Below are 17,645 nucleotides of genomic sequence, written 5' to 3'. Positions count from 1 at the left end.
TATCGCCACGTTAATAACTACTATCTGAAATCAGATCTCATGGCTGACTGAACAAACTGGCCGAGCTTCAAAGGTTGCATTGTATTGTATTGTATTGTATTGCATTGCATTACTCTTTTTAGTCACAACAGGTTTCTCAGTGTGAAATTCAGATTGCTCTCTCCAGGGAGAACTTGTCGCCACACTGAGAGCGCCATCCATTTTTAAAAAATATTTTTCCTGACTGCAATTTCTTATTTCTTTCTCAAATCGAAGCAGATTTTTTTTTACAGAAATTTGCCAGGGACACTTTTTGTTGCCATGGGTTCTTTAACGTGCGCTGAGTGCATGCTGCACATGGGACCTCAGGTTTATCGTTTCACCCAAATGACTAGCATCCAGACCACCACACAAGGTCTAGTGGAGGGGGAGAGAATACTGGCGAATGTGCCGGGACTGGAACCAGTGCACTCAAATTCTCTCACTTCCTACACAGACGCGTTTCCTCCAGGCCATCACTCCAGGTTGGTTCTGTCAGCAACCACTGCAGTCAAACAATCCATTTGATCACATCAAACAGGTTGCTGGAGCATGTGCTGTCAAGCTGCATCTGGACGCTCTACCAGAACTGATGGAGTGGAACCAGTCAAATGAAACCAAACCAAATTATGGTTCTGAGAGCCTCGCTGGTCACTAGGGGCAGATGAACCAGTCAAATGAAACCAAACCAAACCAAGTTATGCTTAGAGCCTCGCTGACCACTTGGGGCAGATGAACCAGTCAAATGAAACCAAACCAAATTATGGTGATTAGAGCCTCGCTGACCACTTGGGGCAGATGAACCAGTCAAATGAAACCAAACCAAGTTATGGTGCTAAGAGCCTCGCTGACCACTTGGGGCAGATGAACCAGTCAAATGAAACCAAACCAAATTATGGTGATTAGAGCCTCGCTGACCACTAGGGGCAGATGAACCAGTCAAATGAAACCAAACCAAATTATGGTGATTAGAGCCTCGCTGACCACTTGGGGCAGATGAACCAGTCAAATGAAACCAAACCAAATTATGGTGCTTAGAGCCTCGCTGACCACTTGGGGCAGATGAACCAGTCAAATGAAACCAAACCAAACCAAATTATGGTGATTAGAGCCTCGCTGACCACTTGGGGCAGATGAACCAGTCAAATGAAACCAAACCAAACCAAATTATGGTGATTAGAGCCTCGCTGACCACTTGGGGCAGATGAACCAGTCAAATGAAACCAAACCAAATTATGGTGATTAGAGCCTCACCGATCATTACGGGCAGAGGAACAGGTCAAAACAAATCAATTCAAATTATGGCCTTTGGAGCCTCATCAACCACTAAGGGCAGAGTAATCAGACAAATGAAATCAAATCAATTTATGGTGCTTACAGCCCAGCCGACCACAGGGGCCATTTCAGGGCTGATCACCCGTCAGGTTTTAAAACAAGTCGGAGAACACAAAAATATTCAAAGGTGACTGGAGCTAAAGGAGAACCCGTGTCTCCGCTGCTACGTTGTATCATGTCATGCATGCCATGCACTCTTCAGAGAGTAGGCATATGCTGGGGAACAGGCAACACGACTGTTAACGAGGAAAACAGATGCTGATGGATTCAGGAACTTGTGGTCATCTAGTTTTGTCATGAGTGATTAACTGTTAACGAGGAAAAGATACTGATATATTTATGAGCTTGTGGTCATCTAGTTTTGTCATGAGTGGTTAACTGTTAACGAGGAAAAGATACTGATATATTCATGAGCTTGTGGTCATCTAGTTTTGTCATAAATGGTTACCTGTCAACGAGGAAAACAGATGCTGATGTATTCATGAACTTGTGGTCATCTAGTTTTGTCATAATGATAAATGGTTAACTGTCAATGAGGAAAACAGATCAGGGTGACACTTTGCCAAAGATCCTAGCTGCTCAGCACCAGGACAGAAGTGTGAAAAGTGTTCTTTATTTAAAAATCATTTCTATTTCATTTTATAGTTCTCACCACATGTTAAACTTTATTGTGTGTATTGTCATCAAATGGCGAGGAGCTCAACAAACTGAAAAGCATGTCAAAAATCGATCCAGATGTTCCTACACCTGGAATCGCAGATACAGCAAACCTGGATTGTTGTAAACACAACAGTCCTGTACAGTGACAGTCAAAGGTCACTACATGGAGTTAGAGTAACAAGTGTCACCCATAAGGCAGATGAACAGAGAAAAACTACAGGAGCAACAGAATCAAAATAAAAAAAATTACATCATACCATTTGGCAATTATATCAAAGCTATGCTGCCAAATATACAATATAGCAATTGTATTAAAGCTATGCTGCCAAATATCTTTCCATCCCTCAAAACCTGTTCTGCTGAGGAAGGCAAAATGTGGTAACAGTGATGGTCCTCCTGCAGGAAGTTTGGCTCTGTCACAACATGATTTTCAGGCTAGGATCCATGGCGACTGACTTAGGTGAAGCAGGGAAGAGGGGGAGGGGGGGAGGGGTTGAGGTGGAATGGGGGTGGGCAGGGAGTGAAAATGGTGACAGCATTGGCAACAGTGATGTGACTGACTGCAAACGGGGAAGCGCAGTACAAAGCAGAGTCCCCCACCCCCCGACTCTGTGGCGTCCTTGGAAAGCTGCAAGACCCTTACAAGATCCGTCTTAAGGGACAAGTGCTCTCCATACGCTGTGGCAGCTCCACGTCGTTTGGCTCTTCCTCTGAGGGAGAAGGTCAAGGCCAAACTGGACCAGCTGGAACAGCAGGGAGTGATCCGCATTATCAGCAAGCCTACTGACTGGTGTGCACCAACAGCTGTGGTCCCCAAGAGCAACGACAAAGTCAGAGTCGGCGTGGATTTGAGTAAGCTCAATGAGTCTGTTCGAAGGGAGAACTATCCCATTGCCGATGACTGATGAACTTGTGGCTCAACTTTCGGGTGTGACCGTGTTCACCAAGCTCAACTGCAATTCTGGCTTCTGCCAGATCCCACTGGATGAGGAAACTCAGGAGTTGACTACATTCATCACTCCGTTAGGGAGGTGCTCACCGTGCTGCTACACCAGACTGCCGTATGGGAGGTGCTGCTACAGACTGCCGTATGGGAGGTGCTGCTACAGACTGCTGTATGGGAGGTGCTGCTACAGACTGCCGTATGGGAGGTGCTGCTACACCAGACTGCTGTATGGGAGGTGCTGCTACAGACTGCCGTATGGGAGGTGCTGCTACACCAGACTGCTGTATGGGAGGTGCTGCTACACCAGACTGCTGTATGGGAGGTGCTGCTACAGACTGCTGTATGGGAGGTGCTGCTACACCAGACTGCTGTATGGGAGGTGCTGCTACAGACTGCTGTATGGGAGGTGCTGCTACACCAGATTGCCGTATGGGAGGTGCTGCTACACCAGATTGCCATATGGGATAAGCTCCAGACCGGAGGTGTTCCAACCACACAGCTCCTTGAGAACCATCTGGGGGTCATCTGTGACATAAACGATCTCCTCATCTTTGGCAAGACAAGGCAGGATCATGACTTATTTGAGAACCATGTGGGGGTCATCTGTGATATAAATGACCTCCTCATCTTTGGCAAGATGAGGCAGGATCATGACTTATTTGAGAACCATGTGGGGGTCATCTGTGACATAAACGATCTCCTCATCTTTGGCAAGACAAGGCAGGATCATGACTTATTTGAGAACCATGTGGGGGTCATCTGTGACATAAACGATCTCCTCATCTTTGGCAAGACAAGGCAGGATCATGACTTATTTGAGAACCATCTGGAGGTCATCTGATGTAATTGACCTCCTCATCTTTGGCAAGACAAGGCAGGATCATGACTTATTTGAGAACCATGTGGGGGTCATCTGTGATATAAATGACCTCCTCATCTTTGGCAAGACAAGGCAGGATCATGCTTACACCTGAAGAGGGTGATGGAGACCCTCCAGCATGCAGGAGATACCCTGAACGGAGACAAGTGTCGGTTCACCAAGGACAGAGTCAGATTCCTTGGATATGTATTAGATCTCCAAGGAGGGGACAGCCATGGATCCAGAGAAGCTTGCAGCAATCAGGAACTTTCCCAGGCCACAGAACGTCTCTGAGTTGAGGAGACTCCTGGGAATCATCAACCATGTCTCCAAGTTCACAGGATCTACCCCGCCAGACGACAGCAATGCCATGAGGGATCTTTTGAAGTGAGACACAGAGTGGAGATGGGATGCCCCACAGGAGGCAGCGTTCCAGAAAATGGAGAACCAGCTGACAAGAGGCTCCAATCTTGGCACACTACAGTGCTGACAGAAAGATAGTCATCTCAACAGATGCCTCATGTTTTGGGCTTGGCATGGCCCTGCTGTTTATTTCAAAGCGTTCAAGGTAAAATTCAGAGTTCACTGGGAGTGAAATAATGTTCAAATTGTCCACTGTTCTAAAGAAAGGGGGATGTGACAGACAGCTGTTGCTTATTCCCATTTGTAACTGGCCATTCTCACTTGGCCTGCTTTTGGTTCTCACTTGGAATAGCACACTTGGGCTTGAACTTGGCGGTCTGACGGTGTCTGTTCTGTCTGCAAGCGGTCTGACGGTGTCTGTTCTGTCTGCAAGCGGTCTGACGGTGTCTGTTCTGTCTGCAAGCGGTCTGACGGTGTCTGTTCTGTCTGCAAGCGGTCTGACGGTGTCTGTTCTGTCTGCAAGCGGTCTGACGGTGTCTGTTCTGTCTGCAAGTGTTGTGTGACACGTTCCCCCACTCAGCATCCACACACACACATCAACAACCAACATTACAGACTCCTACCATATCAAATCAAATCAAATCAGATCAAATCATGTTGCTTATGTAATACCAGTTCCAGTAATTATAGCCCAGCCGACCACAAGGGCCATTTCAGGGCTGACCGCCTGTCAATTCTTAAAATGTACCCTGTCACTGATACTTTATCCAACCTGTACACAAAACAAAGGCCGACAGTGTCAGGTGTTCAACAGGTTAGACTGGATGACAGGTCAGTTGACCACTGGGGATGAAATCAGAGCAAACACTGACATGTGGAGTGGAGTGATGGCCTGGAGGTAACTCTGGTAATTCTGCCCCTTGCCTGATGCCTCAATGCTATTAAATGTGGTGGCAACAGGACTTGAGCTGGAGATCTGATCTCTCTGCCATCCTGCCATCCTATCCTCTCTGCCATTCTCTGCCATCCTATCCTCTCTGCCATTCTCTGCCATCCTACCCTGTCTGCCATCCTATCCTCTCTACCATCCTCTCTGCCATCTTATCCTGTCTGGTCTGCCATCCTATCCTGTCTGCCATTCTCTGCCATCCTATCCTGTCTGCCATCCTATCCTCTCTGCCATCCTATCCTCTCTGCCATCCTATCCTCTCTGCCATCCTGCCATCCTATCCTCTCTGCCATCCTGCCATCCTATCCTCTCTGCCATCCTGCCATCCTATCCTGTCTGCCATCCTATCCTGTCTGCCATCCTATCCTGTCTGCCATCCTGCCATCCTATCCTCTCTGCCATTCTATCCTCTCTGCCATCCTGCCATCCTATCCTGTCTGCCATTCTATCCTCTCTGCCATCTTGCCATCCTATCCTCTCTGCCATCCTGCCATCCTATCCTCTCTGCCATCCTATCCTCTCTGCCATCCTATCCTCTCTGCCATCCTGCCATCCTATCCTCTCTGCCATCCTGCCATCCTATCCTCTCTGCCATCCTATCCTCTCTGCCATCCTGCCATCCTATCCTCTCTGCCATCCTATCCTCTCTGCCATCCTGCCATCCTATCCTCTCTGCCATCCTGCCATCCTATCCTCTCTGCCATCCTATCCTCTCTGCCATCCTGCCATCCTATCCTCTCTGCCATCCTATCCTGTCTGCCATCCTATCCTCTCTGCCATCCTATCCTCTCTGCCATCCTGCCATCCTATCCTCTCTGCCATCCTATCCTCTCTGCCATCCTATCCTCTCTACCATCCTACCCTGTCTGCCATCCTATCCTCTCTGCCATCCTATCCTCTCTGCCATCCTGCCATCCTATCCTCTCTGCCATCCTGCCATCCTATCCTGTCTGCCATCCTATCCTCTCTGCCATCCTATCCTGTCTGCCATCCTCTCTGCCATACCCATCCACAACCTTCACATCAGAGTCAGGCAGAAACAACTCTACATGCTGATACCTTCACCTTCAGACTGTCACCTGGATAATGACCTCCACTCTCACACACAGGTGGACATGGTTCCCCTCCCGGTGCCTCGTCCCCCTTCTGGTTGCTGGAGACGGACGAAGACACCGGCATGTGATGACGTTTCCAGTGTTTCTTCATGTTGCCGAGAAGGGCGAAGGGTCGGCCGCAGACATCACAGGCGTAGGGTTTATCCCCCGAGTGGACAATCAGATGCTTCTTGAGGTCAAATTTGAGAGCAAAAGTCTTCTCACACTCACTGCATTTATAGGGACGAAAGCCTGTGTGCGTGTGCATGTGTCTCTTCAGTGTGTTGTTCCTGACAAAGGCCGCCCCGCACACGGTGCACATGAAGTCACGGATGTTGAGGTGAGTCTTCTGGTGCACCCGCAAGTTTCCCTGCCTGTAGAACGACTGGCCGCACACGTCACAGGAGAAGGGGCGCTCACCTCTGTGGATCCTTCTGTGCATGCTCAGCACGGCCTTCACCTTGAAGGAGGCACCGCACTCCTCACAGAGGAACGGCCGCTGACTGGAATGCCACAGCACGTGGGCCGACAGGTGTCGTTTCGACACAAAGCTGGCGCCGCACTCTGCGCAGTGGAAAGGCCTCTCTGTGCTGTGCTGCTGGCGACAGTGAACAGACAAGGAGCCCTGCTCCACAAACACCTCCCCGCACTCCTGGCACTTGAACGGGAAGTTGCTGCCGTGGATCCGCCAATGCCTCTTCAGCGTTCCCGAGCGAGCGAAGGACTTGCCACAGACCTGACAGGTGAAGGGTCTCTCCCCAGTGTGCACGCGGTAATGCACCTTGAGGTTGTGAAGGGTGTGGAAAGCGGCAGGGCAGACGTCACACCTGTGAGGTTTGTCTTCCCGGTGAGTCGTTTCGTGGCCTCGGCAGTGGGAGCGACTTTTGAAAGCTTTGCGACACACGGGGCAGCTGAACGGTCTGGCGTCTGGTCCGCTGTCCGTCGCCTGGAGACCGCCACACTGTTCTCCCTCACCACCCACATCCTGTTCCACCACCACCCTCTGCTCTCCCACACACGACTGACTGATTCCAGAGTTCCTGTTCCCCCTACTACTACTCCCACTATTCTCAACACTTTTTCTCCTGGAGGCGGTGGCCTGCTTTCTGTCCCTGCTGTCAACAGCTCTCAGGCTCTGCGCCGCAACAGAAGACAGCACACCTTCCTTCTCCAGTCTGCCCACGGCGCTCATGCAGGCAATGTCTTCTACTTTTACATAACACCCTCTGGAGATGTCACTCTCCGCACAGCGCTCTTTCAAGGCGTCACAGTCAAACGCGCTATCACGAAACAAAGTGGGAGGGTCTTGAAATTTGTCATTCACAGAATCTTTAAAGTTGACAGTCATAGAATCTTTACAGTTGACAGTCTCGGAATGTTGAACGCTGACAGTCACAGAACTTTGAACGGTGGCAGTCCCAGAATCTTGAAAGTTGACCTCAGAATCCTGAACGCTGACAGTCTCAGAACTTTGAACGGTGGCAGTTCCAGAATCTTGAAAGCAGACAGTGTTGGAAGCGTGGTCAGCAAGAGAAGAGGGGAGGTGTGGGAAGCTTTGTGCAGGGGGGTGACAGGTGAGACACAGCAGGCGGAGGGAGTTGTGGCAGGATGAACACAGGGGGTCCTGCTCTGACGTGGGTCTGGGTAAGGGTGCTTCGTACCTGTCAACACATACATCATGTGCCTGTCAACACATACATCATGTGCCTGTCAACACATACATCATGTACCTGTCAACACATACATCATGTGACTGTCAACACATGCATCATGTGCCTGTCAACACATACATCATGTACCTGTCAACACATACATCATCCTGTTGGTAAGGGTGCTTTGTACCTGTCAACACATACATCATGTACCTGTCAACACATACATCATCCTGTTGGTAAGGGTGCTTCATACATGTCAATACATACATCATGTGCCTGTCAACACATACATCATCCTGTTGGTAAGGGTGCTTCATACCTGTCAACACATACATCATGTACCTGTCAACACATACATCATTCTGTTGTAAGGGTGCTTCATACCTGTCAATACATACATCATGTGCCTGTCAACACATACATCATCCTGTTGGTAAGGGTGCTTCGTACCTGTCAACACATACATCATCCTGTTGGTAAGGGTGCTTCGTACCTGTCAACACATACATCATCCTGTTGGTAAGGGTGCTTCATACCTGTCAACACATACATCATCCTATTGGTAAGGGTGCTTCGTACCTGTCAACACACGTATAATAGTAATGTTTGACTACAATCATCAGAACAGCAGAGGAGGTAACTGCTGTCCCGACTATCTGGGCTAGAATTGGATTGTAGTGGAGAGCGTCTTGCCCAAGGGACATCCCCACTCTCTCAGCCAAGAGAGCTTTAGGACAGTCGGCAGTGGGATGGTTCCAAGTGCTCACAAAATTCTCTCGGAAAATTCCATTTTGATAATACATCTACATCAGCAGCGGGAGAGGGGAGAAGGAGGGGGGGGGGGAGCACCAGAGCGTGACCAAACCTGTGGCAACACACCTTTCACGCACAGTTCTGAATGCGCTCTAACAACAACAACAAAAAGCATCAGAATACATTCTTCATACCTGCCAAGGTGTCTCACATCTCTTAGTAGTTTATGTTGTTTCAATTCTGTTTGTTTTTTTTGTTTGTTTTTCTTTCTGTTCCTATGTCACCAGAGCTTTTCAGCTGATGACATTAAACATTTCAGTGTTTGGTGTTCTCTTTCCCTTGCACTTCCTCATTTTCAATTTTTTTCTGTTTCAGTGTCTTTCAGTTTGACATCACCCCTCTCTCTCTCTCTCTCTCCCCTCTTCATTTCCTGATTTTTCATCTATTCTCTCTTTCAGTATCTTTCAGTTTCAAATCTCTCTCTGTCTGTCGGTCTGTCTCTCCCTCTCAATTATTAACAACAAACATGTATTGATTGTCAGTATGTACATGCCTCTCTCCTCCCCTGTCACTCTCTCTCTCACTGTCTGTCTGTCAGTCTGTCTCTCCCTCTCAATAATTAACAACAAACATGTATTGATTGTCAGTATGTACATGCCTCTCTCCTCCCCTGTCACTCTCTCTCTCTCTCTCTGTCTGTCTGTCTCCTCAATCAATCTCTCACTAGTGATACCTGAAATGAAATGAAATTATGGTGCTTAGAGCCTCGCCGACCACTAAGGCCATCTCAAGGCTATCGCCGCGTTAATAACTACTACAAGGGTAAAAAAAACAAACAATTAAAACGAATCACCACTTCAAACTTTCCACTCAAAGTTTAAAAAAACTTCCATAGTTTTAAAACCTTCAAATCTGATTAAAAATGTTCACTTCTTTCAAGAAGTCCATCAGCGTCCACGGAGGGACATCACGAAACAAGGTCTTCAAAGAAACCGCCGTGTAATGTCTGTGTCTAACGTCATGACCAGTGATACCTGTCTGTTCAGTCAGCCTCCCCTACCTTCTTTACTCTTCCCTGTGTCTCTTCTTCCTTCTGCTCTCTCTCCCCCTCCCCCCACCCCCCCCCCTCTCACACCCCCCTCACCCTACCACCATCCCTATTGTTGTTTATTTATTTATTGCGTTACTGCATTGTACATAAATATCTGTTTCCCCCATCATTATTAATTTTGCCCAGAGGGCCAGATGTAAACAAGCACACTGTGATTACTCCTTTACTCTCTTTAAAATAAACTTTCGTTCTTTGGTTCATAAATTCATTCGTTCTCTGTCTGTCAGACTGTTGTTGGCGTCACTCACAGATCCAGAAGGAAGTAAGCTATTTGGGCATCAGACTGCAGTCCCTGTGTCGCACCGACACGCCGCCATCGCCGGAAGGCGTGTCCCTGAAGGACTGCACCGTCCAACACCACACTGTCAGCCGCTGGGCATGTCATGTCGTCCTCTACCTCACTGGAGGTCTGAAACAATAAGGTTCATTCCAGCACTGGGGATGTCATGTCATCCTTTACCTCACTGGAGGTCTGAAACAATGACAAGGTTCATTCCAGCACTGGGCATGTCATGTCATCCTTTACCTCACTGGAGGTCTGAAACAATGACAAGGTTCATTCCAGCACTGGGCATGTCATGTCACCCTCACTGGAGGTCTGAAACAATGACAAGGTTCATTCCAGCACTGGGCACGTCATGTCACCCTCTGCCTCACTGGAGGTCTGAAACAATGACAAGGTTCATTCCAGCACTGGGCATGTCATGTCACCCTCAGCCTCACTGGAGGTCTGAAACAATGACAAGGTTCATTCCAGCACTGGGCATGTCATGTCACCCTCAGCCTCACTGGAGGTCTGAAACAATGACAAGGTTCATTCCAGCACTGGGCATGTCATGTCACCCTCAGCCTCACTGGAGGTCTGAAACAATAAGGTTCATTCCAGCACTGGGCACGTCATGTCATCTTTTACCTCACTGGAGGTCTGAAACAATGACAAGGTTCATTCCAGCACTGGGCACGTCATGTCACCCTCAGCCTCACTGGAGGTCTGAAACAATGACAAGGTTCATTCCAGCACTGGGCACGTCATGTCACCCTCAGCCTCACTGGAGGTCTGAAACAATGACAAGGTTCATTCCAGCACTGGGCACGTCATGTCACCCTCTACCTCACTGGAGGTCTGAAACAACAAGGTTCATTCCAGCACTGGGCACGTCATGTCACCCTCAGCCTCACTGGAGGTCTGAAACAATGACAAGGTTCATTCCAGCACTGGGCACGTCATGTCACCCTCAGCCTCACTGGAGGTCAGAAACAATGACAAGGTTCATTCCAGCACTGGGCACATCATGTCACCCTCAGCCTCACTGGAGGTCTGAAACAATGACAAGGTTCATTCCAGCACTGGGCACGTCATGTCACCCTCTACCTCACTGGAGGTCTGAAACAATGACAAGGTTCATTCCAGCACTGGGCACGTCATGTCACCCTCTACCTCACTGGAGGTCTGAAACAATGACAAGGTTCATTCCAGCACTGGGCACGTCATGTCATCTTTTACCTCACTGGAGGTCTGAAACAATGACAAGGTTCATTCCAGCACTGGGCACGTCATGTCACCCTCAGCCTCACTGGAGGTCTGAAACAATGACAAGGTTCATTCCAGCACTGGGCACGTCATGTCACCCTCAGCCTCACTGGAGGTCTGAAACAATGACAAGGTTCATTCCAGCACTGGGCACGTCATGTCACCCTCAGCCTCACTGGAGGTCTGAAACAATGACAAGGTTCATTCCAGCACTGGGCACGTCATGTCATCTTTTACCTCACTGGAGGTCTGAAACAATGACAAGGTTCATTCCAGCACTGGGCACGTCATGTCACCCTCAGCCTCACTGGAGGTCTGAAACAATGACAAGGTTCATTCCAGCACTGGGCACGTCATGTCATCTTTTACCTCACTGGAGGTCTGAAACAATGACAAGGTTCATTCCAGCACTGGGTACGTCATGTCATCTTTTACCTCACTGGAGGTCTGAAACAATGACAAGGTTCATTCCAGCACTGGGCACGTCATGTCACCCTCAGCCTCACTGGAGGTCTGAAACAATGACAAGGTTCATTCCAGCACTGGGCACGTCATGTCACCCTCAGCCTCACTGGAGGTCTGAAACAATGACAAGGTTCATTCCAGCACTGGGCACGTCATGTCACCCTCAGCCTCACTGGAGGTCTGAAACAATGACAAGGTTCATTCCAGCACTGGGCACGTCATGTCACCCTCAGCCTCACTGGAGGTCTGAAACAATGACAAGGTTCATTCCAGCACTGGGCACGTCATGTCATCTTTTACCTCACTGGAGGTCTGAAACAATGACAAGGTTCATTCCAGCACTGGGCACGTCATGTCATCCTCTGCCTCACTGGAGGTCTGAAACAATGACAAGGTTCATTCCAGCACTGGGCACATCATGTCACCCTCTACCTCACTGGAGGTCTTAAACAACGACAAGGTTCATTCCAGCACTGGGCACGTCATGTCACCCTCAGCCTCACTGGAGGTCTGAAACAATGACAAGGTTCATTCCAGCACTGGGCACATCATGTCACCTGCACCGTGCCCTCTACCTCCACTTGAGATAAGATAAGAAGGTAAGAATAACTTTATCATCTCAGTAAGAGAAATTGCATCAGGTGTGGCAAAACAAATGTAGACAATTATTCCACACAGAAACATAAACATGACTGAATTAAAAAGAATTGATAATATATAAGACATTACTATTAAAACTAATGCATATATTCACTGAATTAAAATGCTGTAATTAATCATAATTGTAAACTTATTGAAATACACCCAGGCTAACATTGCATGTATCATACTGCACATGAATTAAGATAAGAATAACTCCATCATTACATAATAATGATCAGTATAAGCATATCGAGAGACACAAACACAGCACAATTCCTGTCACACATTCACCCTGCACACTGTCACACATATTTAAGTAAAAGATTATCTAAGAAATTCAAACAAAGGTCTGAAGCAGCATCAAGGTTCATTCCAGCACTGGGCACGTACGTCATGTCACCTGTACCGTGCCCACTACCACCACTGGAGGTCTGAATGTCATGGTTCACTTCACTAAAGGCTCCAAAAGCCGACATGGCAAACAAAACAAAGAGAACAAAAAATGGCAACACAAAACATGGCATTGTTGTGTTGCTGACACAGACACAAAATACATTCGTGGAACACAATAGTCTAAACACAGCACATGTGTTGAACAACAATATAATCTGATAAAAGTTAGACCCTTTCGGATCTAGCAAGATCCAATCAAGCATAATCAACTGACTATTGTGCATGCTCTTAACACTAAGCCTACTGGGATTATTACAATGCATTATAGGGCTTACTTTTACTTTCATTACGAACATTAGATATGATGGACACAACAGGCATGATTATATAAAACACAATGAAAATGTAGGTAAATGTAGTAATTCACTGCTACCTGAATGGAGAACTGTTTTAAAACGACAAAGTACATTAACCGAGACAATGTGTATGGAAATTTAGCCAAGTAGAGTAGTTATCTTGTAATGATTTGCATAACGATATTTACAAATTTAGCTACAGATTGAAAAAAAAAAGGTCTTATCCTTTATCATATAAACTTGAGAACATAATGCTGTTTGTTTTTCTATTACAGACTGGCTTCAAATTTTCTTCTATCATTTCTGAAAAAAAAACAACCCATAAAATATAATAGTGAAAACTCGATGGGCACAACAGCCGAGTGGTTAAAGCGTTGGACTGTCAATCTCAGGGTCCCGGGTTCAAATCATGGTGACGGCATCTGGTGGGTAAAGGGTGGAGATTTTTACGATTCTCCCAGGTCAACATATGTGCAGAACTGCCTGTGCCTGTGCAGAAGTGCCTGAACCCCCTTCGTGTGTATATGCAAGCTGAAGATCAAATACGCACGTTAAAGATCCTGTAATCCATGTCAGCGTTAGGTGGGTTATGGAAACAAGAACATACCCAGCATGCACATCCCCGAAAACAGAGTATGGCTGCCTACATGGCGGGGTAAAAACGGTCATACACGTAAAAGCCTACTCGTGTGCGTACGAGTGAACGCAGAAGAAGAAGAAGAATAGTGAAAACTCATCTTCAAGGTAATTTTGTACACAATCTGTCATTTCTTTCAATCCAACGAATGCATCCCGATTCGACAGGCTCAGTCCTTTTTTCAACAGATTTATTCCCTATCAACAGAGTCTATGAAGTCACCTGGCACTACAATGATATTCAAATGAATCTCTAATGAGATGAATAAACAATGAGGCCAGGAGAATGAATAATCAACAAATAGTAAAGAGTGGTAACTCTCTCCTGAAAAAAATACATCGAGGCAACCATGTGTTTGTTCCGTATTGTCTGTACATTCTGTGTAGTTCATTCTGGATTAAAAGACTATGCCAGTCTTGAATAAAAGCTAATTTGTGTCTGTGCATTTCTTCGGTCATTGCTGCTGTATGTACATGTCAAATGATCGGTATTAGGACAAGCCTGGCACTTCGTTTTTTGTGGAAGTGTCCAGGTTTCTTCCAATGTATCTTTCATTTACCTGTTTGCTAGCTGAATTGGAAGCATAAGCAGCATTGACTTGAAGTTGTGTACCTTGTGAATGGAGAGAGTTAACACTCATTACTATTTGTGAATCTGTAGTACTCTCACCATCACTGGAAATCCCTTTCCTGGAGGGTGACAACTGTTTGGAAGGGAAGTCAGGTCTGCCATGGTTCGCATTCATGATCTACTTTCTGTCACCAACAGTGCAGTGGTGCTGGAGTTCTCAGCTTCCATGGGTCGGTCTGTCTGGCAGCCTGTACATGCTGTTCTTCATCAGTTCCACTTCTCAAGGAGGCATCACTGCGTTCTGACAAAGCCAATATATTGATATAAGCTGCATCACAACTGCTAAGCTGATGGCTGACGGCAACATAACCCAATGCACTTGTCAGGCGTTGAGTGCTTGTATGTCTATATATATGTGTACCAATGAGAATTTACTAAGGCTGGTGTTTAGCTTTTGATGTTTTACACATCTATATGCTTGATGATTTAGAGTAGGACACATAAGAGACCTGACGACAGAAGATCAAACTAACAATGCTCTATAACAAGGTCATGAACAGCATTGTGCACATTTGAAACCTGTCAACTACTTGATACCAACAAGCACATAAAGTCATGGGCAGAAACTCAGACATTTTACATCCTGGTCTGAATGCTGAAGTTTGAATGAAGTTTGTTTTCAAAGAACTGTTTCTCTTGGGAACTCTCTTCTGGCCTCAGTTGCTGAGACTCCATACTTGGCATCCTTTGACCAAGAGCTCCACAAGCTATCATTTTGATTTACAAAACAACCTGACTGAATTGGAGACGAGAAAAACTAGGGTTCTCTTTCTCTGTATTTTCCTGTGTTTCTACTCACCCACTTTAACTTATTTTCACTTTCTTCATAAGCGCGCATTCAACACAGTATAATCATAAGAATTGGTGGCGCAAAGTTTTCACTTCAGTTTCAGAATAAAATTCACAACCAGTCACAAACACTATGTTACAATTTTGTCGCTCCATCGGCCACCAGAGAAAGAACTTCAACGTGTTTTGCTCAGATTTTAGTAACTGAAAAGAAAAACAAACAACAAAAAACACACACTCAAAACATGTCAGACGGTGCAACTTTTATCTGTTTATTTTTATCTATCTATTTATTCGTTTATTCATCTATTTTTAACAAAGAAAGCACGCAATACTCACGGTTATTTTGTTTCCGGGATGCTGGCTGTGATGTCGACAGTTTTAGATCAGCGAGGTGGACCGTTGGAGTTATCTTTCTTGAGTCTACTGTTCTCTCCCCACCCCCTTTCATTTCGCAGCCCGGACAGATTTCTTGTCAAATTGTCAAAATCATTTAGTCACGCACAGTTAAAGAAAAAAAGAAAATCAGAAATAACTGTACAATAATGTACGGACTTTCAATGTTTAAAAAGCATTCGCGTAAAGTTCTAGCTCCCTTCAGTCTGTCAACAAAAACACACACTGTATGTCTCAGTGTCTCACGGACGGATATAGTGCATTCGATTTCTTCTTCAGTCTCAGTAGAGGAGTTGCAGGGTAATGTGTGTGTGTGTGTGTGTGTGTGTGTGTGTGTGTTGGAGCTCATGTACGTTTATATGTATTTGACTGTGCTTTCATATCTGTGAAACTGCGTGTTTGGTGCATATCTGTTATGCATGTGTGGGTGTATGTGTGAATGTGTGTCCTCATGTTTTACATTTATTTGCTTATTTATCATCATTGTTGTCTTTTTTTTTCGTCTTTTTTTTTCTTTTTATTCATTACAACTACCTTTTTTTATATCATAATTATTAGTTATTTAGTTATTTATGTAAGCTTATCTATATATATATAATTTTTTTTTCTCAAGGCCTGACTAAGCGCGTTGGGTTACGCTGCTGGTCAGGCATCTGCTTGGCAGATGTGGTGTAGCGTATATGGATTTGTCCGAACGCAGTGACGCCTCCTTGAGCTACTGAAACTGAAACTGAAACTTCAGTCTCCCAGTCCTCTTAAGCGACCACAATCATCATTGTGATTATTCTGTCACAAATTTAAATTCAATGGTCTCATGTCACTCAAGTGTCGTCAAGTTGACCAAATTTTCAACAAAGGGTAACGCACTTTAATTGGGATTTCAGAAATTTAGGCTACTGAGTCCTGTCAGTGTGACACTGTCCGTTACTGAGACAGTGATGAACAGATATATAGTTTGAGATCGATGTCCAGCCGGGTGTTGGTTGTGGTCAGAATCGGAATTGCTGTGGAAGTGGTAGTGCAGGGCGTACTGTGCAGTGTAGCCAGTGGGGTAGTAGTAGTAGTCTTCAGTTTAACGTCTTCCACTTTAAGTGATATTAGACGAAAAAAGATAAAAAGGTGGGCCGGGGGAGGGGGGGGGGGGGAGGGCGGAGCGTGGAGGTGGGAACGGTATTGGGCAGAGGGTGATGAATGATATGTGTGTATGTGTGTGTGTGTATATGTGTGAGGGGGGGGGGGAGATACAGAGCACTGGAAAAAAAATAAGACATTAAAAGGCCGGGGAGACATAGGCACAATATAGAAAGAAACGCTAACATCAAACAACTGTAACAATTATAACAAATGTCCAATTGGACTATGCAGCAAACCTGCTGTGGAAGTGGTAGTGCAGGGCGTACTGTGCAGTGTAGCCACTGGGGTGATGGCGGCGGAAGGGACTGACCAGTGTGATACGTCAGTGGGTGCATGGTCCGCTGATTGTCACTTGTCACTGTCAGTCCGTCGCCGTCGGTGAACACTGTGTGAGTTATCAGTATTACATGTGTGTGTGTGTTCGTTCTTTTGTTTAGCGTCTTTTCACTATCAGTGATATTAGACGTTAAAAAAATAAAAATAAAAATAAAATAAAAAATTAAAGGGGTGGGGTGGGGTGGGGTGGGGGCATGGGGTATAACTAACATGCTATTACATTTAACAGTAACAATTCAATAATAATAATTATAATAATCAGAAACCATTAACACAATTCTGAAGTGCATTAAAGGAATGTAGAAATAGGGCTATGAACTAATGCCTGTGAAAGTTCGACCATAAGAACCTCGTCAGAAATAACTTTACAAAAATCATCTGCAGAATTATTATTCTCTTTGAAATACTTGGGCAAGAAGGTACGTAACTGCTGGCAGTGAAACAAACAATGATGCAAGCTGAACTGCTTACCACAGATGCATGTAACATTTTTACTATACTTTATCTTCAGCGCATCAAGTTTTATACGGAAGAAAGTAGAGGTTATTAATCTTGTATAGCAAGCTGATGGATTCGGTATCTTTTCTTTAATA

General features: G+C 45.9%; 1 protein-coding gene across 2 annotated transcripts; it reads right to left on the bottom strand.

The window, feature by feature from the left end:
* Positions 1-6,047: 6,047 nt before the first annotated feature.
* On the bottom strand, positions 6,048-15,586 carry LOC143275617 (uncharacterized). Of its 2 annotated transcripts, none has more exons than XM_076579858.1 (4): positions 15,526-15,586; positions 14,437-14,638; positions 9,992-10,152; positions 6,048-7,885 (listed from the first exon to the last, which is right to left on the bottom strand). In XM_076579858.1, exons 2-4 carry the CDS (start codon positions 14,506-14,508, stop codon positions 6,160-6,162), a joined length of 1,959 nt encoding a protein of 652 aa, XP_076435973.1. In that variant the 5' UTR covers positions 14,509-14,638; positions 15,526-15,586; the 3' UTR covers positions 6,048-6,159. The 2 variants fall into 2 exon arrangements, with proteins under 2 accessions (XP_076435973.1, XP_076435974.1); XM_076579859.1 differs by having other exon boundaries at positions 14,437-14,585; positions 15,526-15,574.
* Between the last annotated feature and the right edge of the window lie 2,059 nt (positions 15,587-17,645).

The sequence above is a fragment of the Babylonia areolata genome, chromosome 30 (genome assembly GCF_041734735.1).
Source record: "Babylonia areolata isolate BAREFJ2019XMU chromosome 30, ASM4173473v1, whole genome shotgun sequence".
Classification (NCBI taxonomy): Eukaryota; Metazoa; Mollusca; class Gastropoda; order Neogastropoda; family Buccinidae; genus Babylonia; species Babylonia areolata.
This window is presented reverse-complemented; position numbering and strand designations above follow the sequence as displayed.

Bases quoted from the DNA above. Each gene is read 5' to 3' on its own strand.
- LOC143275617 (XM_076579858.1), bottom strand. From the start codon at position 14,508: ATGCGAACCATGGCAGACCTGACTTCCCTTCCAAACAGTTGTCACCCT. The intron at 10,153-14,436 runs GTGAGAGTACTA...TTATTGTTTCAG, and splicing joins GAAAGGGATTTCCAGTGATG to ACCTCCAGTGAGGTAGAGGA. The intron at 7,886-9,991 runs GTGAGTGACGCC...ATGTGTTGACAG, and splicing joins GCTTACTTCCTTCTGGATCT to GTACGAAGCACCCTTACCCA.